Genomic DNA, 23779 nt, shown 5'->3' with positions numbered 1-23779 from the left:
ACGGGGACATTGACGAAGTAGTAAAGCAGGCGAGGCAACATCACCATCTTGGATATCGTAACCCGTCCTGCGACGGTGAGGGGCAATGTATTCCAAAATGCAATTTGAGAGCGAATGGAAGAGATGGTGCGTACCAAATTGCCTGCAATGACATCCGGCACGGAACGATATATATTAATCCCCAAGTACCTAAAGGTGACCGGCGCCACTCTGAAGGTTAAGGACCCGAACCGGAGCTCCGGTGCCACGAACAAGTTGCTGAAAGAGTAGACTACGGACTTGGAAGCATTGAGGCATAACCCGGAGATCTCTCCGAAGCGGAGAAAAATATCCGCCACCTCCCCCATGTCGGCCTGGAGATCACGAAAGTATAACAGCATATCGTCTGCGTATAGCGAGACTGAATGTACGATGCCCTCCATCAGGATGCCATGGGGAGCCATGACCTGCCGGAGAGTTTGGGCTAACGGTTCAAGCGCCAAGACGAACAATATAGGCGATAGTGGGCACCCCTGGCGTGTACCCCGGAAGATAGGGTAAGCTGAGGAGATGATCGAGCCTGTTTTCGCCCTGGCCATTGAGTCCGTGTAGAGCAACTGGATCCAGGCACATAGTTCTGGGGGGGCACCCATTTTCTTCAATACCTCCAACATGTAAGACCAGCTGAGCGTATCAAAGGCCTGTGAAATGTCAAGGGATAAACACCCCGCTCCCACCGGTCGTGGGCCGGAGGCGTGTAAAATGGCATGAAAGCGCCTGAGATTCAGCGAAGTACTCCGTCGTGGGACAAAACCACATTGGTCCGTGTGGATCAGTCGCGAAAGGAGTGGAAGTAGGCGGTTAGCAAGGAGTTTACTAAGAATTTTGTATTCTGTGTTGAGGAGGGACAGGGGCCTATATGATGACATATCTAAGGGGTCTCTGTCCGGCTTGAGGAGGGAAGTGACGACCGCCTCCCGAGTGTTGGGGGGCAGCCTCCCCTCTGCGAGTGATGATATATAGAGTTGGTGTAGTTTAGGTATCAATAGAGAAGAGAAGGTGGAGTAGAATTCGACGGGCAACCCATCCGAGCCAGGGGTCTTACCCAGGGCTAATCTTAATTGATAGTCATAAAACTAGAATCATTTGGCACTCCCTATTTTGACTATGGAGCACTTCCTATAGATGTATTGTTCATTTAAAACTCACACAGGGTGTTGGTGCCCCTCTCTTTATGATGTGGCACACCCTGTAACAGCCTATAGGAGACTGAATTTCTTTATCCCACTGAATGTGAGTAACCGTTCTAAACCTTCAGGTGAATACATATGGAGGATAGAAAGAGAAAATGCAGCCTGATAGGCTTTCATTGTAGACTGAGAAAAGGTGTCTTGTCTCTTTGAGAGCCCAAGAGATTTGTCTACCCATAGTGCACTCTATTAGTAGCTACCTCAGAGTCGGGATCTACAGAGCCCGCGTGGTTTCACACCTCCTTTTTTACTAAATTGAGCAGAATTCTAGCTTTTACAGCTTAACTAGTTGTCTTTAAACCTTTTCTGACAAGTGAAACCATTTATTGCCGGTTTCTGACAGAATTTCTCCACAACAAATTCCTTCTCCTTAAGAAGTGAACACCATGTGACAGATAAATGCTGTTTAAGACCCCCTCAAGGTCTGTGTGGTGTTTATCAAGCTCTTACTTGTTGAAGGACTAAAGATTTTTAAAAGTAGTTTGAAAAGTCTGAGCATGTATCTGGCTGAGGGAACTCATGCAAGGCATCAGAACAGAGGAAGAATAATCAAAAAAGAGAAGACTCAAGAGATCATCTCATTTCTTTGCAGAGAAACTGCTTACTTCTGACAAGGATGTCCACAAAATGACATCATTCTTTTCTTTTCTTTTATTCTTTTTATTAAATACCAAAGAAGCGACATTCATGATTGCCATCAAATGGGATGAATCAAATTTCACATAGCTATACATACCAAATGCTATTATACTACACAGGTCTTTGAATGGTATAGTAACATTAACTATGGAGTATCTGGTTCATCAAGAGGAGGAACAACTGGCGGGGCACCGATATTACTGCGATATTTGTTCCATTTGCTCCAGATAGAAGACCATTTTTAGGGCATAATCTCGCTACATATACCGTTGTTTCCCTTATCATACACTAATCCATGTCATCCTTCCAGGACTACACCTTGGGTGGTACACTTGCGCCCCACAGCCTAGCGAGATTCCTCTTTGCTACCATCAAACCCAGCATGACCTATATTTTGTCTTTACTATTTAAACCAGTGGGCTCCCAGACGTTCAAAAGACATTGTTTGGCTTCCATATCCTGTCCAAGGACTTCTCCAAGACAGTTGTGTACTCCCTTCCAGTATTTCTGAATGTGCACACATTCCCAAAGAATATGCATGAATCTTCCCCCCTGGCCACATTGCCTTCGACACAGTAAATCATTTGCCCTACCCATTTTGACTAGCTTTACCCCCTGTGATCTATATTCTGTGGAGAATTTTGAGTTGGACCAATCACAGTCACTTCCTGACTTTCCTCATCATCTAGTTCCAGTCCATCTCCTTCCCAGTGTTCTCGGACCCATCCCAAGGGATCAGGGGCGTTATTAACAAGTTTCTTGTAAGTCAGGGACACTGCTTTCATCTGCATATACCCGTCAAGCAATCTATCCTCCAGCGGTGAAGACTCTGGAGGAGATTCTCCCCTCGGTAACTGTGATGTTAATGCGTGTCTCACTTGTATGTATCTTAAGTATTCTGTATCCGCCATTTCATATTCTTGTTGCAGGGTGGCAAATTATACCATTTCTCCCTTCTTCCAAAGGTCTCCTATCTTTGTGACCCCAATCATATCCCACTTGTCAAACCCCTTTGTGTTCCTCAGGGTACCCAACTGCTCCAAGTCCCATAGGGGGGGTTGCCCGCGTGAGCCTCTGTTCCCAACCCATACTTCTGTTGAATGTATGCCACTCCTGTACTGAGTGCCTAGTTGGTCCTGTTAAGGGAAAGTTTTGGGCTTAGAGTAGAGGGCCATATTATAGTTACCACCTGGCACAGGAGCCATTTGTCTGTCCTTTAAACCGGATCATCCCAGAGACAGTACGTGCACTGATTGATGGCCTGCCAAGTGGGACGCCCAATAGTATTTTTTGATGTTGGGGAGTCCAGTCCCCCCCCGTCATACAAACTTAGTACCAATTTTTTAAAGGCTATACGCGGACGACCTTCCCAGAGCAAATCCCCCCTGGAGACTCTCCACCTCTTTGAAATACTTCGCAGGGACTATGTCCGGGAAGTTCTGAAGCGCATGAAGAAAGCGCAGTAGGGACATCATTTTAAACAACGCTGCTCTCCCCAGTAGTAGAAGCGAGGGGGAACGTTTTCCAGTTGGCGACATCCCTCCATCTCTGCAGTGGGGGGAGCAGGTTACGTTCATATCTCATTGTGGAGTCTTTTGTAATGAATATTCCCAAATACTGGAATCCCTGTGCTGCTACCTGCATAGGGCATCCCCTGGGCAGGGTGAGGGGGTCCACCATTCAGAACATACATTAATTCTAAACTGGGGCGAGGGCACTCCGCCTGGAGGCGGTTGCGAGCGCCTGTTCCCATGGGCTTGCGTAGACAGACTTGGCCGCCTTATCGCCTGGGATCCAGTCCGTTTGATCTGGGTTGGACAATGTTATCTGGGGCTGGAGGGGTGCTTGCCGGGAGCCATGGTCTAGAGGGACCTGCGTCCTCATCCATGTCCCCGGGGAAGTCTCCAGTGTCTAGGGAGTCAGGGGAGGCAGTACGTGGGGGGGTCGGGGCACTGTCAGCGGGGGCCGGGGGCTCTGACTGTGGGGGAGTCTGTGCTAGAAATGCCGGTTTTAAACGCGCAGGGGTAGCCCATTTGGCATATTCCTTCACAATCTGTGCCGAGAGGCACTGCTCAAAGGGCTCAATGGCTTGATTTACAGCCCTATAAATGGAGTCGTCCACTGCATGGTTCTCCTCCCGGAACTGATCCTGCTCTGACTGCATGACAGGTATGTACTGTGACCTCAAGAAAAATCACTGTTTTAAATTGGTGCCCCCAGCACTGCACTGCCCATTACAAACAGTGTCACAGGATTTGGTTGGGAGGGAACCCAGGCGTATTTGGGTGGCCAGAGGTGCACAATTTACGGGACAGAGCCCTGGGACACAACTGCCCTGAACTATGACTGGGTAGCCATCCGACAGTGTCCTACACAGCACCACTAGGCGCCCTTATGACCCCTCGAGGTGTTCAGCACACAATACAGACTCCTACTGGGGCATAAAAAACATCAAGGGAAACAGTCCCGCTTCGGTGGCAGGGGGGCAAGGCTGGAGACTCTGAAGGGCAGCGCTCCTCTGCACTCTATCTCCAGTGCCTGACTCGCGCTGCCCATTGAGAGTGCACAACGCCCCCAGGTGGCGGGAGGACCTCACTGCACTTTGGTTGGGAAATATGTTGCGCAAGGCACGCCAATGCATCCCGCCACTGCAGGGGATCTGTGAAAACAGATTACAGGTCAAGCGCAAATAACTACACTTTTAACCCCTATATAGGAGAAAACGGGTTATTGCTCCTGAGGCTTGAGCCGGGAGATTTGCTTTTGGAACTGCTAACCTGCCTAGCGCGCTGCTATTTATGCAATCTGTGTCCTTTTAACCTATTTACTTTGCGCACTTATATTCTTTGAATATGATTCAATAAATGTGATTTAGCATATTTTAACAGTTGCTGCTCATAGTACCTCGTTCTGGTAGGGTTCTTCTGCCTATTTGAATCAAGAAAGAGCCAGTACCTCGTCTTTTGGCGTCCTGTGTTCCCGCGCCGCCATTTTGGGTTTCCCACCATCTCCCCCCCCCCCCCCCCCCCCTGCTTTCAGTGTCGCCCACATGCTCTGGATTTTCTCCTGCTACTGGGTCAGATATACTGGCTATTCTTAATACTCTTAAGTCAGGCTCTCCTTCTGACCTATGTCCTGCCAGTGTAGCTGAGGTAGTCTACCCGGAAGTGACATCAATTATTAATCTGTCTCTGTGCACGGCGCGGGTTCCTCTGCACTGGAAGCAGGCCAAGTTATTGCCACTCCTAAAGAAGCCCTCACTGGATCCGTTACAAGCGACTAACTATCGTCCCATCTCTCTTCTTCCAGCCCTGTCCAAGGTCTGCGAAAAAGTAGTCTTTCGTCAGCTGGATACTTTCGTTGAAAGCTCCGGTGCCCTTCATCCGGATCAATCCGGATTCAGGAAATGTTATAGCACTGAGACGGCTCTAGTGGAAATGGCAGAATCAATCAGGGAGTGCCAGGACGCGGGCGGCAGGGCGGCTCTGGTTTTACTGGATCTATCTGCTGCCTTCGATACGGTACCCCACCATCTTCTACTCACTCGCCTGGCTAACATCGGCATCGCAGGCTCTGTCCTGGATTGGCTGAAATCTTTTTGGGAAGATCGCACCCAGCAGGTCTGGTCACCTCCTTTGTCCTCAACTGCTAGGAAAGTGTCTATGGGAGTTCCTCAAGGATCTACTTTGAGCCCATTACGCTTTAACATCTATCTGACACCCCTTATTTACGTGGCAGAGGAGATGGGGGCAAAAATAATTACCTACGCTGATGACACCCAGCTCCTATTTACTTGGAAAGATGGCGACCTGTTGACTTCTCGAGCGCAGAACTGCCTTTCCTCCGTGTTTCAGTGGCTGGCACGTGCCCAACTGAAGTGCAATGAGGATAAGTCAGAGGTGCTGCTATATGGCTTTTCCACCTGCCTTCCATGAAAATATGTGGCCGCATGACTTCCCTCGCCCTAAGTCAGTGGGTGCGCCTGCTAAGAACCTAGGAATATGGTTCGGCGATGATCTCTGCTTTGAGGTGCAAGTTAAGAGACTCACAGGTGTCTGCTTTGGCATGCTTAAATCTCTTAGAAGGTTTTTTCCCCTTCTTCCCAGCCATGCCAAGGAAACGGTCGCTCGGGCACTCATTCTCTCCCGCTTGGACTATGCCAACGTTCTCTACTGTGGCATCCCCGGCTATTTGCTGAGTAAACTACAAACGATTCAAAACACCACAGCCAGACTTCTATTTAACATCTCTAAAAGATCTAGCGTGAGACCGCATCTGCATGACTTGCACTGGCTTCCAGTGGCCCAAAGAGTGCAATTTAAAGTTCTTACGGTGGCTCACAGATCGCTGCATGGTATGGGCCCTCTATATATAAGGAAGCGGTTCATCTTTTATGTCCCTAACAGAGCATTACGATCAGCCACCCAACACTTTATGACCATCCCCCGCTTTCGCAGGTCACGGCTGGGAGGTCAGTCCATCTCTGTCAAAACTGCGCTAGCCTGGAATTCTCTTCCTTTAGAAATTTGGAGTATTCAGGAGCTTGTACCCTTCAAGAAACGACTTAAAACTTTTCTTTTTAATTATCTGATCCATGCATCCCTCCCTCTTAGGTTTTCCGATAACTGCTCGCGCCAGGACACTCTTGAGTAATTGAGCACGCTATTAAATCCTCTATAACATAACATAACTTGCTGTTGAGCAGCGAAGAGAGAGGAGGAGTAAACAGCGTGGAAGGACCAACTGGGGTCTGGAGTGCAGACATTGTGATAGCACTTGTCTTAACTCTTTATTTCCCTGCTGGTCAAGGGAAATGTAGTTTTGATAGTTGTGTTAAAAATAGCTGCTGTGAAGAAAAAAAAAAAAAGCGAAGAAAGAAGGCATGATCTCAGCTTTCGGTCCCGACATAGAATTCAGTTGAACAACACGGATTCGGGCTGAGATAGCTAGGGAAGATAGGACCATACATTCCTCCCTCGTCCAGCTGGTCCAGCCACCCCTCCCACCGTTCCTTCATGGTGCTAATGTACATGGAGAGTGTTTGACCAGGGCTTTGTATATCTGAGAAATACCTCCCTTGGCCATTTTAATTTTAAACTTTATTTCGGTTCAAAGAACCATAACAGTGCAGCATAACAGCATCACAATAACAACACAATACATCTCTGTGGTAAGCTAATGACATTAAAATAGCTATATACAAATGTAAGACACTGAGTGTATTTTCGAAAACAAGGGGATTTCATGTTGATCTCTGGATGACTCAATTAAAACATATCCCTTGTAGCAAGCATTAAAAGATTCACTATGCCAGGTATATTATCTGACAAAGTATACTTGGTCAGAATTACTCAAAGATTAACTACCTTCACCCTATAAAGTGCATAAATAAGAGTTTACCAATCGGAATAGTTTTTGTTTCGATAAGAGCTTCCCAAGAAAGCATTAACATGTGATGTAAGTTAAAATGATCACATCCATTAATAAAAAGTCGGTGTTCACTGTTTTGCAGTACGATATTGATATAAATGTCAATCAAATAAAACATAATATAATCTACAAATGCTAAAATTTTAGACCCCTCTTTTTCCGTAAATGATTAACAAGTACAAATCTGCTAACATCAAATACAATTAGTCATGATCTGTTTTCAATATTCTTAAGGCCTCTGAAAACTCCCTAGTCATCAAACCCAGGCATATTGGTTTTATCCATTTTCTTCTGGTAATAGTGCTCTGGGCAGACAAAATATGTGCAGTATCTTCAACATCTAGCAAGCATAAAGTGCATTTAGTTTCCTTCTCTGTTGCTTGACCAGATGACCACTTAGCTGTAAATGAGTTGATCTGGAGGATCTCATAGCGATATTTCAAAAAGAGTTTTAGCTAATTGGGGTTGGATTTCATCCAAACAGTGTTCAGACGTTGGCGCTGGTTTAAAAGATACAAAATGTGCAGTGAGCCATCCCTTCCTACAGTGTGACTTTACCAAAAATAAAATCCCAATAAATGCGCTTTAACAAATTTTTCACATTTATGTTCAATAAACTAGGATCTGTCCAAAATCTATTCAAACCTAACTGGGAAAACCAATTTCGTAAGTGACTAAACCAGGGAAAGGTGAGTTGGCCATCAAGTTCCAGTAGCTCTCTCAGGCCTGGTCTACAAGATTTTAATTCTTCTGTAACCCAAATTCTGGTCCAATATAGTAGGTGTCTCAATATGGCTAAATGCTCATTTCTCTTAATGGCATAAAGCAATGGAATCAAAAGAGTATTTTGGGGGAGGGATGTTAACATGTGTATCACTTTGTTTCTCCCCAAAATAATTGAATTCAGATTCATCCTGCCCCATAGTTCAGCCCCGTAAAAGGCTGCTGTTTGGGCTCTACATCTGTAAACCTCCAATGCCGAAGAGATTGCCTTAGTCTCAGTAGCTTGTTCTTTAAGAACTGGCGTAGCATTTTGGAGCAGGACTGTCTTGCCCTTATTTATTTGGGATTTCCATGACAATTTTGAATCAATTCTCATACCAAAGTAGTTAAAATTATTTACAAGCTCTAATGGTGTGTGCTGTAGCACTATTTCATTTTTAAAGCATTTATGTAGTCTAATAGCCATATATATTTGGTCTTACTGGGATTTATTTCAAGGCCCTTTGATCTGCAATAGCCACTGAAACTATCTAATAATCTTTGTAGCCCTCTTGATGTCTGAGAAAGCAAAATTGTCTGCAAATATTAAGGCACATATACGGGCCCCTTCTAACTCTGGCGAATCGTGGGTAGAATTGTGTAAATGTTGAATTAAGTCATTCACATCTAATAAAAAGAGGCTGGGGGCCAGGATGCAACCCTGCCTCACTCGCTTCCAAACAGGAATTGCATCTGTAAGTCTCCTCCCCCAGTCCCCAACGCACTTTAGAAAAATTGTCATGGTGAAGCTTACCTATCTGTATCAGGATCTCCTGCAGTACTCCGTTGTCGTTAAGATTCCCACAGGAGATCCCTTGGTATCAACTCAAACGTAGCTTTCAAATCAATGAATGCGACGTACCGGTGACCAGCCTTTAATTTGGCATACTTCCAAGCTGTACATGACAATCTAAAGACTTGATCGTACTGGTCTTAGTTCTAAAGTCTGCTTGGCATGATGAGAGGATATCTTTCTCTACTATCCAATCATTTAATTTATTCAGTACCTGTCTCGCGTAGACTTTTTGAGTGTGTCTATTAGGCTATGGGCCTATAATTGGCCAGGTCATCCTTATTACCGTTATTATAGATGGGGACAATTTCTGCCCCCTTCCATGATTCAGGGTTGGGTGCCCCTGACGCCACTGCTTTGCTTAAAAGATTAACATATGGTACCTGTATTTCTGAGTCATGCTTCAAGAGATCCCCCTGTATTTTATCTGGTCCTGGTGCTTTCCCTAATTTGATAGTCTATTGCTGTTCTGGTCTCTTCTTTACTAAATTGAAGGGTCGCCTTTGATATGTCATGGGAGGAAATTTAAAAGGGTACACTAACATTTACACAAGACTTTGGGGCCCTTGCATATAGTTCGGAGATATGTCTGCCAAGTGCTTGGATCCAAGTAGTGATCTGTGTCAGTCCTCCCTTTTTTATGTCTGTGTGCTATTACTCTCCAGAAGGGGGAATGGTCTTTTGTTCTTGCTGCGATGATAAAGTCATCCCAAATAGTGTCACCCCAGCACTTTTGCGGCGCCTTTTGTATCATTTTGTATTCTATCCTTAGTTGCCTGATTTGTTCCAAATGTTTAGTCTTATACGGGTTTATATCTACAATTAAAATTTCCCCCAACAAGAACAGCTCCATCTAATTTCATAGATTTGAAAGCCCCATCTAAGAAATCTACCACTGGTAATTCTATAGAAAGTAATCTCAGTCTTATATAGACATTAAGAACATTCAAATTCATTCTATGGGAAGTTCTCAACTTCAGCCCTAAAATATCTGAAGAATCAATGCTCATGACGTCTATAGTAATATTAAGATTAATCTTTACCCATTTCACCAACCCGCCCAAGGGTCTCCCTTTCTTTGAAGGTGCAGCACTGACACTGAACATCCTATACCCTAATTTGAATGAAGATTCCATTAACCAAGTTTCTTGGAATAGGCAGAGGTCAAATATCCCTTCATATTCCTGCCAAAATGGGTCTAAGATCTTCTTTTTTTTTTTACCCAGCTTTATTCCAAGAGATCATCGTGATATTTTTAGCAGATGCCTCGAGGTTCGAGTCAGGGATAAATTCGGATTGTGTTTTTCCATTATCTATAATGTCAGAAGATATTCTATTATCTACCTGAGTTTCTTGTTGCTCCAATTGGCCAGCCATTAAGGGAACACTAGCAATACCTAGAGTGTTCGATGTGGGACCACTCATCAGTGATATTAGCCCATCTAGTCAGTCTACGGATTCCAAGTTGTCTGTGCGCAAAAAGAGTTGCATGGATCCTGAATCTGTACGATGATCATTTTTCTCCTAAGTAGTTTTACTTAACTTGAATCTTATTCTAGGTTCCATTAAAGAGCGTGTACGTAAATCGAGAGCAATCAGGCCGTCTGCAATGGATTTAGACTGGAGAACTAGTCGTGTATCATCCAGATTCCAGCTATCAGTCTGAAGGCGTTCAGCTTGGTTTGTCAGATCGTATGATGGATAAACATTGACACCCATACCCAATCCATTGTATCACTTTATTTTTTAAAGAATCCTCATTTTCCCTAGCTCCCTGTTTTAACCCGGGAACATTTGTCATAAATACATTATAGGCTCCCTGCTTATGCTGGTTATATTGTATATTTTGGTGCTGGGTGAGGGGGGATCCTATTGACTCTATGTGACTGAAATTTTGTTGTTCCTCCTTGACCTAGCTTGCATTCAACCATCTGTCTCTGGCTACTGTGTTTTGGGGTTTGGTAGCAATTTGAGTGTTTGGATGCATCTTATATGGATCCTGCATTCATGCGGCATCCAACGCACATATGACGTGCGTATAACACACACGCAGTGGCCGTATTATTTTGGGGCTTTGACATATTGCATCAGAGGCTAAGTAATACCTGGTAACAGTTTAGTGTGCTTTTCACACGCAAAGTGGTGCTAAATAAAAAAAAAAAACACAAAAAAAACAATCTGTGACCAGCATGAAGCGTGTGGAGTGGAGATAAGCTGACAAGTGATATAATTTTGAATGGCTAGTAATTACAGATTCCTTTATGAAATATGAACCAGGTTTGGTTATTTCTGACATTCTTGCTGTTTACTGTGTTTTCTCTCTGTTCCTTGGAGTGGTGAATGGAGTGGGGGTATTACTAAGTATTCCAACCTCCAGCATTTCACAGCCACCAGCATTTCTGAATCCTTAACCCCAATACCTCAAACCCATTTTGTTGGTGGCAAATACGGTGAGGAGTATGATGTGGTGTGTGAATTTTCTAAAGTGTTTACTGAGGGGGTTAGTTTTGTTACATGGTTTTGAACACAGCGTTTTGTTAAAGAATGCGGTACCATCCGTGTTTAAAGTCTGAAAAGTGGCAGATTAAATGAGAGAACCTCTTAAGGTTGAGTTTGAAAAACTACTAAGATTGGGCATTATTGAGGAAATGGAATCCTCAGAGTGGCTGGCTTCGGTGGGTCTTGCTTCTAAGGATAGAGGAAGGAGCATATAAATGTGTGTGGATTTGATGGGACTTAACAAGCATATTTTGGTGGACCATCAACCCCTTCCAAATATATACAGGATGTGGCAGTTCTCAAGAAGGCTAAAGTATTCAGTACCATGGGTCTATCCTTGGCTTGCCACCAGATTTCCCTACATTAAAAATCAAGGCACCTTGCATATTTTGTCACACTTTTGGGTGCCTGCCGTTCTTAAGGATACCCTTTTGGTTGGCATCTGCTGCAGCTTGCTTCTAGAGCGTAATGAAAAGTGTGTTAAAGGGAGTGCCACAAGTTCTGTACTTTCAGAATGACATTTTGATGCATGGCAAAGATAAGCATGACCAAGATATCATCTTGAGACCGGTGTTAGAAAGATTACAAACGGTGAGATTGACTTTGAAGGACAAATGCAGGTTTGGTGTCACAATGGTCACATATCTTGGACACACGAGCTCTTGTGAGGTAATCGGTCCCATGCAAGAATTGAGTCTTGTAGAAGGTCCTAACAGCAGGGATCAGGTCAGGTTGTTTCTTGGCTTAGCCTAATTTTTTTTTCAAAATTTATTGTGAATTTTGTAAGTGTTGTGCAACCGCTGAGGAGTTTGCTGCAAAAAAAGGTTGATGTTATCCTGGTTGGATGATTGCGAAATGGCGTTTGACTGTCAAGTTGATATTTTGATGGATGTAAAAAGACAAAATTAACAATTGACGCAAGTCTGAGTGGCCTTGGTGCTGTTTTGTCACAGGTGGTCGAAGGGCAACACAAGATAGTGGCATTCGCATCATGATCTTTGAAGGGGGCGGGTGAGCGATAGTCCGTTATAGAGTGCGAGTCACTAGCAGTTGCTTGGGTGATACAAAATTTCAGTTTTTTGTGTGGAATACCTTTTGTTGTAAGATCGGATCATCCATTGGTGCAGTTTTTTTCTTGCAGAGTTCATGGCAATTCAGCACCTAGAATCAGGAGATGTAGGGATGGGTTGATGGAATATAATTGTCAAGTAGAGTATCTACTAGGGGAGAAGAATAAGGCAGATGATTGGTTGTCAAGACTGCCTATTGAGATAAGAGTCCAAGGGATTTGGTGATGCTGACAGTGTTGTGGTGAAGGAAAGAATAATAGAGCAAGAGTGAGAACAGACAAGGAATGGTGACTGCCTTCCAGATATTGTCTGATTTGGTGGTAAGAGAGTGGCCTGTTCTTAAAGAACTAGACAACATTTTTATCAAACCATGTGACTAGGGAGGTGGAATAGTTATTCAGGATAAAACCTCTTACGATGCAGAGATCTTCCGTCAACTGAGTAATACCTCACATTATGAACGTCTAACCAGCAACCCCCTCCGAGGTATCAGTGACCATATCCTTACCATTACCAAAGATGGTCTGGAAAATGGTTTCATCAGCAAAAACGAATTTCTATTCCTAAAGAACAAAACACCACGTACACCTGTCCTATATACATTACCTAAAGTGTACAAAAATGCGGAAGCACCTACAGGTAGGCCCATCCTCTCTGGCTGTGGCTCTATTTTGGGGCCCCTGGGAAGATGTATTGACTTTTTTAAAATAAAAATATAGTCCTAGATACTCTTACCTATGTCAAGGACACAACCCACTTGATTAACTTGATCGAATCCCAGCCTTTTGACCCACCTACAGAACTCCTTGTCACTCTTGACATAGAGTCCCTGTACACTAACCTCCCCCAAAATAAAGGTATAGAGGTCATTAGGAAATTTCTGAACATCCGCTAAGCCGTTCACCAAGTACCGACAGAATTCATTATTTCATTGCTAGAATTTGCACTCACCAAGAACTATTTCTTGTTTCAGGATAAATACAAAGATAGTGCAAAGGCACCTCTATGAGAGCCATTTTTGCTCCAAACTTTGCCCTCCTTTTTGCCGATGACATGGTGACTAATATTATTCTTAGTGCCACAAATCCACATCTCTGGCGGAGTTACATCGATGATGTCGTTATGATCTGGGGTGGTGACCAAAGTGAACTACAAATCTTCTGCAACTGGCTCAACAATATCCAGCCAGACCTAATATTCACATACAATTATGACAACGTCAAAATAGACTATCTAGATGTCACTATAAAGTGCCAGAATGGTGAATTATATACCACCTTTTTTAGAAAGCCTACCGAAAGGAACACCTTACTACAGTATAACAGCGCGCATCCCAGGGCCCTCAGGGACAGCCTACCATATGGTCAATTCCTCCGCATCCGACGGAACTGTAAATTTAAGGAAGATTTCTTCCAGAAGGCTGAATTACTTTGTAAAAAGCTCATAGCTAGAGGATACCCCAGACGTTTCGTTAAACGTGACCTGAAAAGGGCCTGGTACTCACACCGTGAATATCTCCTCCAGACCAGAGATAAAACACCTCTATCTAGAATTACATGTCACCACATTCAGTTCCGTGAGTAACAGACTAACCAAACTGGTCAAAAAGCACTGGTCTGTACTTGATCCCCTAGATTTCACAGTAGGGACACCACTTTTTTCATTGAAACGTGGCCGCAACATCAAGGACCACCTAGTGAGGGCACACCAACCCACTAGAAAGACTAATTCAATCCATTCCTATTTCAATTTGCCACCTATACTGGGACACTACAAATGTAACCACTGCATGGCATGCAATTCCACAGTAAACATCAGTCTTTGAATATGGAGATTCCAAGCATGTGGTAAAATCTTCAGTAACTGAAATTCCCAAAATATTATTTATTGCATTGAATGTACATGCAAATTGCGCTACATCAGCCAAACAACTAAAAAAATCAAGGCCAGGATCTCCCAGCACAAGAGAAGGATTCGTTGCAAAACCATGCCTGCACCACTAGTGCAACATTTTCTACAACAAGGACACTCCGAGAACGACATCATCTGGCAAGTGATCGAAAGCCTCCATCCCAACGCAAGGGGAGGTAACCAACAGACAATACTCAACCGCTTGGAGTGCAAATGGATTTTTAATTGCAGGACTATTGCGAATGGACTGAATTCCATTCATGAATGGAATGCATGTACCTAGCTCCTACCTGGACTAATTATAGACTTTTGATATCCAGCCTAATCTGTTGTATATTCTGTGTGAACACCTTCACACATTAATATTGGTGCATCCAGACCTCTGCGCTTTTTTTTTTACTCTTTCTGTGATAACCTGTGTTAATTATTATTTATACATGACTAGGTTTCCGGTTATAAATATATACATTAGATATATAATTGTTTAGGACCACTCTGTTTAGTCCTCCATGACAGTAATCTACCCCTGTCACCCATTCCTTTTGGGTCAGGCACTGCTTGCCAGTTAGACGTGCTCCCGCTGATTGGAACCACTCACTTGCTGCAATCATCGTGTCCTCTGACCTCCTTGGTTCGCTCCAGTGCTTATTGACAGCACACACGTGCGCTGCCCGGCCAGTTGATTAGGCGACGTCACCACCCGGGGCCTGTTACTTAAGCCACGCCTCCCACATTGATTGTTCCCTCGCTCCAGTCCAGTTTTTTGCTCTGCGTCCATCAGGAAGGTGCTTTAATCCTCCCCGGGACATTGAATTAGTAAGTTACAATGCATTGTCCCCCCCCCCCACCCGCCATGAGACACGCAGGTCCCGTCACTTATTGCTTGCTTTGGTTCCTTTTAGAATTCTGACACAGCGGACTACCCATTTCTTCACAATGTGAGTACTCCGACTAACGTGGTGTCTAATCTCTGCCTGCAGCACCCCTCAAATTGATACATTTCCCTTTCCCGTAGGCTGCAAATAATTACACTTCTGGCTTAATACTTCCCAGCTATGGATTAAGTTCATAATGCGGAAGTACCACGCCGCGGTTATTTAACCTTCCCACTTTCCCGTGTTTTCGAAATACGCTGATTGTTAATTGTCCTCCGACAGAACTAGCCATCCAACAGACATAGCCACAAGTGGACCGCCGAGCCCTTCCCGCTGGAACTTTGCTCCTACAGTCCTCCTTACACGCTTTAATTAAGGCACGCTCAAGTAAGCGGTTACTCCCCTCACTCCCACCGGCTCCCATTTAGCGCTGGCCCCCTCTGACCTCCTTGGTGCCCTCTCATTTTTACAGCCCGACCCCGCAAGCGGCTCTGCTTAAGTCCCAGATTAAACTTGGACTGGCATGCCCGTGCACTACTTCCCGCCGGAAGTAGTCGTCTATATTCGCCCTGACTCGGGCTCCATCAGTAAGTAGTCGCTCCCCTTAATAATTACTGGCCACCTTTTCCGCACTGGCCTCTGACTCCTTTCAGATTGGAACAGCCTCATCCACGCAAGCGGCATCTCCTGAATCCCTGCTGAGACCACAATTGCGACCCCCTTCTTGGTCAGTGCCACCCTTACTACACTTTGAGAGTAAGTTTGCTAGTATGAGTCTTTGCACATGACTCTGATTTCGCCCATTATTGCAACCTCCCTTACAACTACTTGGCGCCCTGCGCTCACCGCCCCACACTGGTCGTTCACATTGATTGTCCTCTTCATACCTCACGCAGCCTAGGAGGTTTCGCTTTAATTGAATAAACTGTTACAAACACTGGGAGCACCAATTCACTATTAATAGTCCAATCGCAGGGTTCATATCGTAACAATACATTGTTTTCCCCTCTACTTTCAGATGCTCACTATATGTCCTGAAGATGATCTAAAGTTTCTAAGATCGAAACGCCGTCGATCCCTATAACAGAAACTCTCTCCATTGTATACACTCATGTCAGGAGTTCCAATGCTTGTTGTCAATGCGATGTTATGTTCTTAATCCACTATCACCTTATCACATCACGCTCACTTTCACTTTGTGTGAGCACCTGAATACTATTTAGAGTACTAAGTTAAACTTGTGTAAAATAAATTGTCTATTTTACACAACATATATTCCCCTACTTTTGTGTTCCCAGTATTATTAATCGGCCTGTTTGGACTTGAATCCCAGTGTCCCCCGTGGAGATCACACTTTTTGCTCTGGACCCACTGTGGCCAACATTGAACCACTTTTTTTCCTAAACACATGTCAACCCCAGGTTCACATATCTGGGTACCCTTGTTCTCCCATACTACTGTTCTTAAAGATGACCTCAGGAAGGTGAAGGGATATTGAAATGTAAGGGAAGAACCAAGTCTTACTGATGGTGATTTGTTCAGGGGTGCACGTCTTGTACCGCCAGTGAGTTTACAAGAAACAATTGTGCATTTGGAGCACGAGGTTCACCTGGGAAGGAATTTAGCAAATTCTCTGAATCAAGCCCGATGACCAAACATGGATCGGCAAGTGGAGCAAGTTGCAAAGGAATGGCAAAAATAAAATTATACGAGCTACACCACTTTCCCCAGTAAAGATACCGGAAGAACCTTGAAGAAGCTAGGATTACATATCCTTTTGAGTTGTTGACAAAGGAACTCTGTGCTGTTACTATTTGACTATTCAATCAAGTGGGTGGTGACTCATTTTGTGAAGGCTGTGAACACTAGTACTATTGCCTTTCTTAAAGATGAATTTGCATGTGTTGGTATCCCTGGAACAATTGTCACTGACAACGGGGTACAGTTGACCTCTTCTGTAAGGAGTTTCTGGATGCATTATCTATTCAACATCACAGAATGGCCCTTTTGGCACCCTCCTCAGGCCTGTAGCGTCTTACCCAGCCCAGGCACTCTCCAATGACTTAAGCCACATACTGAGAGTAGTTATACACATCTTTATTCTTCAGTGTGTAAGCAAGAATTAAATTTTTTAAACCGCATTCACTTCATTACCCTCCAGTGCCTAAGTCACAGGTCTATGGGGTCCATCGTAACCAAGAGTTCTGTCATTCTTTCTTTACACTACACTACCTCTCCCGCTTTAAATAGTTATTTTAAAAAAATATATAATTAAACAAATACATGAAAAAATACATAAATAATTACAAATGCAAATAAACGTATAACTGTTCAATGAGCTGTTGTGTTGCTTGGATCATACGACCTGATCAGGTAATTGGAAATAAAGAGCTGGCAGTCGAAGTGTCAGTGATGTGCATAGGTTAAGTGTAGACAACAGCAGTCACAGGATCATCCACTGTCTGTCCAGACCCTGTCTCTACAGTGACATTGATGTTTGAGCAATGAACCACGTGTCTGAAGTGAGAGGAATCTCTGATAAGGGACTTCCAGGACGTTGGGCAGTCACTATGTGTCGTTTGGTGGTTAAAACAGTAAAGGGCTCGGCCTCGATAGAGCATCCGATTGTTGATTTCTAGATGGTCGTACTCAATCTCCTCTCTTGAAAGTGATACCTTTTACATGCGATCACTGGTCAACATAGATTTTCATGTTTCGTTAGTGACCAGAATCCTCTGTATAAATGTCTTTCTTATTCTTTGATCTGAGATTGGTCCATTGGGATAGCTTGGTCGTCTTGACACCCCCCTTTCCCCCTCCCTGCACATTAAAGTTGCGGGGCTTCCAGATGCGACCAGGGAGGAGGGAGAGATGAGGATGGTGGTGTGCGGTGGGCGTGGCAGACACTAGATGTACACAGTGGTGGTCAGTACAGAGGAGCTCGGTAGTGTGGCTGTAAGAGATGTTCCAGCTGGCGGAGAAAACGTGGTCGAGTGTGTGTCGGGCTGTATGGGCCGGTGTGGTCACTAGCTGCTTGAATCAGATGTTGGCGAGGGTCTCCTTTATGGAGGTGGTGTTCTGGTCACTGAGGTTGTCTAGGTGGAAGTTGAGGTCTCCGAGTAGAATATATTCGGTGGATGAGGGGTCTGGGGCGCAATGAGGTCTACGATGGCATCGGAGAACGGCAGGCGGGGGCTGGGGGACCTGTAGACAAGGGTGCCACAGAGGGAGGTCTTTGGTTTGGTCTGGATCTGGGAGTGGAGATGTTTCATGGTGGTTGTTGGGTCGTTTCAGTGTATGGCCAGTCGGAAAGTTTTTGTGGGCGATGGTGATGCCTCCTGGTTGATCGTGCGGTCCTTGCTGGTGATCTTGTAGCTGCCGGGGATGGCGATTGCAATGTCCGGCCAGAACTGGTGTGGTCCCAGGTCTACGTGAAAAAGGCGATGTCTGGAGAGGTGGCCTCGAGGACGTCTCATATTTCTGTGGGGTGTTTGTGGAGGGATCGAACATTGAGGAGGATGCAGTTGACCCGGAGGGATCGAACATTGAGGAAAATGCAGTTAAGCCGGTCAGGTGTGCTGTTGGTTGGCTGGGCATTGAGAGGAGCTGGCGTCTTGGCGTGGGTGAAGGCGGGGTTGCAGTTGTGGCAGGGTTTGTGTCCATGGGTCTCCGGTTATGCTAGGTGGTAGGTGGTGTGGCGTCCAGAGTTGAGGGCGAGGAGGGTACTAGCATCGTAGCAGTGAAAGGTCCGAGAACCAGGGTCCCTGGTGTTGAGTGCGGTCCAGGCGCAGCAGGCTTGCCTTTGGTGTGTCCGTCATTAAGTAGTGCGGGGGGTGGGTGGGAAAATGTGGGAGCGGGAAGGGTCACTGGAGGAGGGAGGGGCCAGGAATATCGCAGCAGAAGGGTCGACAGAGGAGAACACGGAAAGAAAAGGAGAAGGACAGACAAGCAAAAGGCAGAATCAGTAATGAATTAAGTGAAAGGAGTGAAGAAAAGAGACAACAGCAGAAAGAGACCGAAGGGCAGTCAAGAAGCAGAGCGGTGATGCTCTACCACTGGACCACCACGGATGAGGTGCAGGCAGGAGCCTGTGGGTGGAAGTGGGCCTCGATCTCCTGACCTACGGGTCAGCTGCAGCAACTGGGACAGCAGCATTATCAATCAATCGGGTGTTAAGCGCGACTACTCACCCGTAAGCGTCTCAAGGCGCTTGTGGGGGGGGGGGAGAAGAGGATCGCTGGTTCTGGTCCATCAAGGAGGGGGTCTGTGGAAGAGCAAGGTGTTGAGGTTTCTTGCGAAGATGGGGAGCGATTTTGTCTGTCAAAGGTGAAGCGGAAGTTCATTCCAGGAATTATCCGCGAGGAAGGAGTAGGAGCTGCATTCCTATTTGGTATTTCTGGTGAGGGGAACCACAACATAGAAGATCTGGGCTGATCGTAGGGTCCTTCGGTGTGCTTGGAATTTGCCTGCTGTTCAGATATGCTGGTCTGGTGTCATGGAGGGCCTTGTGAGCGTGGGTTAGCATCTTGAAGGGGACTCTAGCTTCGATGGGGAGCCAGTGGAGTGTGCGCAGGTACTGGGAGATGTGGCAGTCTCTTGGCAGGTTGAGGACCAGTCTTGCAGCAGCATTTTGGATGTTCTGTAGCTTGCGGGTGAGGTTTTTGTTTATTCCGGCATAGAGTGCGTTGCCTGGTGAACAGGGCGTGTGTGACCGTCTTATTCGAGGATTCATTTGAAGGTCTTACGTAGGACGTGGAGGGTGTGGAAGCAGGAGGACGTGACAGAATTGATCTGGCGGTCCATTTTGAGCTCTCGGTCCAGGATGATTCCCAGGTTGCGTGCGTGGTCCGTGGGGGTGGGCGGGCTTCCAGGCATCTGGGTTTGGGCCCATGATGAGTACTTCCGTTTTGTTGGTGTTTAGTTGTAGGCAGCTGTTTTTCATCCATTTGGCGACGGCTTCCATGCCTTCTCGAAAGTTGTGTCTGGCGGTGTTGGGTTTGTTGGATAGGATGAGGAGGAGTTGGGTGCTGTCTGCGTATGACACAATGTTGAGTCCATAGGTTCTGACGATGGGGGCGAGCGGAGTACTTTGAACTGATAGTGTTTTTCTGATATCACAAATCTCAGATATTTGCGATGTGCAGGATGAACCAGAATGTGAAAGTATGCGTCCTAGGTCCAGTGTGGACATAAAATCACCTTGCTGTAGAAGTTGAAGCACCTGTTGAATATGACCATGTGGAAGTCTTCTAACAGTATGTTTGGTCTTAAGGAGCCATCCTTTTTGGGGATTAGAAAGTAGAAAGTACAGAGAGTAAACTCATGAACCTTGGCACTGTAACGGAACTGGTTCTATAGCTCCTTTTGTTAAAAGAGCCTGTACCTCTTGTTTGAGGAGCGTCAGGTGCTCTGACAAGAGTTTGTGAGGGCAAGGTCGAATATTGGGAAGATTGCTGGTGAGCTCCAGGCAACAACCATGTTGAATAATGTCTAGCACCCATTTGTCTGATGTAATGGATTGCCAAATGGGGAGAAATTGTTGAAGTCTTACCCCGACAGTTGTTAAACGATCGGGGGAAGTCTAGGCAAGTCACTGTTTATTGGGGAAGGGAGTTAAGCATTTTCGTGCTCTTACCCCTACCTTTGAAGTTATTTCCTTTGTACCTTCCTCTAAAGAAGCCTCTAGAGAAAGAGGGTTGTGTGTTTGACTTGTATGAGGAAGCGTTAGGGTCTGAGGATGTACTTGTGAACCCTCCCCTTTAAAATGAGTGGCGAAAGGAGCCTGTGTTAGATGGGGATTGAAGCGTCCCATGGATTTTGCTACATCTGTGTCTTTTTTAATCTTTTCTAAGGCCTCATCTACTTGAGGTCCGAAAAGAGGTTGCTAGTCAAAAGGGGCATTTAAAATAGACATCTGGACCTCAGGTTTAAAACCTCTAATTCTAAGCCAAGCATGTCAACGTAGGAGAATGCTAGTGGTAACTTCCCTCGCTACAGTGTCAGCCGCATCTAAAGGAGGAATTAAATATGAGTTTGCCTTCTTGAACCAGCTCTTTTGCTTGGTTTGTACTCTTCAGGGAGGTGTTGAAGTAGGCCTTCCATCTCGTCCCAGTGTGCCCTGTCATACCTAGCTAGTAAGCCCTGCGTGTTAGCAATGCACCAATGGTTAGCAGCTTGAGCAGTCACCCTTTTAGCAGATGCATCAATCAATTTAGACTCTTTATCTGGGGGCGGGCACCGGACCAGCATACCTCAATAGCCGACTCAAATTCCACACACCCCAAAGGACCCTACAATCAGCCCAGCTCTCCTACGCCATGGTCCCCGTACCAGAAAGACCAGATCAGGAGGCCACTCCTTCTGCGCGGCCAGAACCTGGAACGACCTTCCGCTCCACCTCCGACAGATCACATCGCTCCCCATCTTCGCAAGAAACCTGAAAACCTGGCTTCGACAGACCCCCTCCTTGATGGACTGGTTCCTTGATGGACTGGAACCTGCAACCACCCCCCCCCCCCCCCCCCCACCGCCTTGAGACCCTTCCGGGCGATTAGTCACTCCTAACAAAGAACTGATTTGATTTGAGTGCTCTATATATGTGAGAGAACTGTCTTGCACCTTATTCTCACATAGTTTACCTCACCAATGAATTATAAGCCACTAAAGTAAAGCTAATTCCAATCTTATATCATATTTGAAAGGTTAATACACATGCCCTAATAGTTGGGTAACAGGAAGTCATATTTTCTGGCAGGACTTTTCCTATTGATTTTTCATGGCTGGTAAGCTCACTGATTCTTCCTTGATTTGACTTTACTGGATGTGTTCAGGTGGTGAGGACCAGCATAGGCATTATACTAAATGGGATGAATAATGTCGCCTAAGTTTGGATGACTCCACAGTTGAGTACATTCCTGTCAAGATACCAATTGGTGACTATCAGCAGTGGTTGGGGTAAGACAAGTGAGCTGGCTGTTGCTGGCTGTTCAAATGGAAATGGAGGTTCAGGCACATGTATAATTGTCTCCATTTGTATGATCTACCTAGAATCCTGAATTTCTAATGTTGTAATTGGGGCCTCCAATAAGCAATGCTCAAGATTAATGTGTTTTAATAAGATCCCTCTGCAGAGTGGGAAAGGATTTAACTTAATAGCCTGCTTAATAGCCTGCTTTCGCTGCAGAACTGTAGGCATTCAATATTTTTGGTAAGTAATTCCTTCCTGTGGTGCCACCCTAGTATGTACAGGGCACTATTACTAATTAGATCATGAATAAGTGTTAATACCTAATGAAAGTGCTGTTTTAGAGCATTAACTCATACCATTTTATTGATAGGTGAACCAGAAGACTTGATGGTCCAGTACTTTAAAATGTTTGGGGATAAACCTTGCTGTTTTACGGACCTCAAGGTTTTCATTGATCTTCTAGTGCCAAGCCAGTGTACCAATGTAAGTATTGTTGTAAACAAGCCACACACATCGATGGGAGACTGCTGCAGTCTGATTTTAAATATTGGTTATGTCTATACTACTAGGGCAAATGTGATGAAGTATTAGTTTTGAATTCTACTTTTGTTGGATATTTGTATCTGCATAATCTTCACCTGTCCGAAGTGCAGACTGGATCTAGAAACTTTTCAAAGCTCTCCCACACCGTAAGGGAGTGCCTGCTTCTCATTAGCACAGAAACCTACATCATGGTGTCTTCAGTGGAGCCATAACCCCTCAGGATCTATGATTTCCACTCTTTTGTCCTCGCCATCGTGATGCATCTTGTGTTCACACCATGGAGATTGTTCTCAGAAATGTTACTTAAAACATTCTGGTGCAGTCCTAACTTTGTCGCACCCTAAACATTTAGGGTGTAAACCTTGTGCTAGATTATTATTATTATTAGTTAAATTTATAAGGTGCGACAGCTACCCAAAAAGGGGTTCCCGGCACCGGGCAGACCAAGGATTGTATCACCGTTTAAATGATTACTGGTTAAAAAGCCAAGTTTTTAGTGATTTACGAAATTGGACATATACCGTTTCGAATAGATATGGGAAGGGAATTCCAGAATGAGGGACCGAGATATACAAACTGTCTGCCACCCATCCGAGAAAGTCTGACTCTGGGCACAGAGAATGTTTCTTGAGTAGATGAGCAAAGGCATCGAGAAGGCACATAAAGACAGGCCAGGGATTGCAGATAGTGAGGTGCTACACCTATTTTGATTTTGAACATGTAGCTCAGGGCTTTAAACTTAATTTGGTTCTCAACCCTGAGACAGTTCAGGTCGTGCAGGTGACCGGAGACAGAGGTGGCTCTTGGGACCATGCAAAGTAATCTTGCAGCAGAGTTCTGAACCATTTGCAATTAGATGAAATAGATATGTGTATTACAGATGCTAATATTGTCCCAAGCATTGACTCTTACCACAATACCAAAACCTGTGATTCCGGTCAGAGCTTGCACGTCAAAGCCCTGAAAGAGCGGTAAGGCAAGCTCTTCATGGCCAGATCCTTTGAAGATCACCAACACTCCAAATCATGCCCAAGGTTAAGATCAAAGGAGTCTTCCTCATG

At 45.1% G+C, this 23779-nt stretch overlaps 1 protein-coding gene across 1 annotated transcript in view; it reads left to right on the top strand.

Annotated features, from left to right (window-relative positions):
- NAA25 (N-alpha-acetyltransferase 25, NatB auxiliary subunit) overlaps positions 1-23779 on the top strand; it is a 792299-nt gene that overhangs the window by 247382 nt on the left and 521138 nt on the right. The window contains exon 11 of the mRNA XM_085636118.1: positions 22546-22658. Coding sequence (XP_085492244.1) covers positions 22546-22658 — 113 coding nt within the window. The remainder of the gene's footprint in view (positions 1-22545; positions 22659-23779) is intronic.

The sequence above is a fragment of the Triturus cristatus genome, chromosome 11, assembly GCF_964204655.1.
Source record: "Triturus cristatus chromosome 11, aTriCri1.1, whole genome shotgun sequence".
Taxonomy (NCBI): Eukaryota; Metazoa; Chordata; class Amphibia; order Caudata; family Salamandridae; genus Triturus; species Triturus cristatus.
This window is presented reverse-complemented; position numbering and strand designations above follow the sequence as displayed.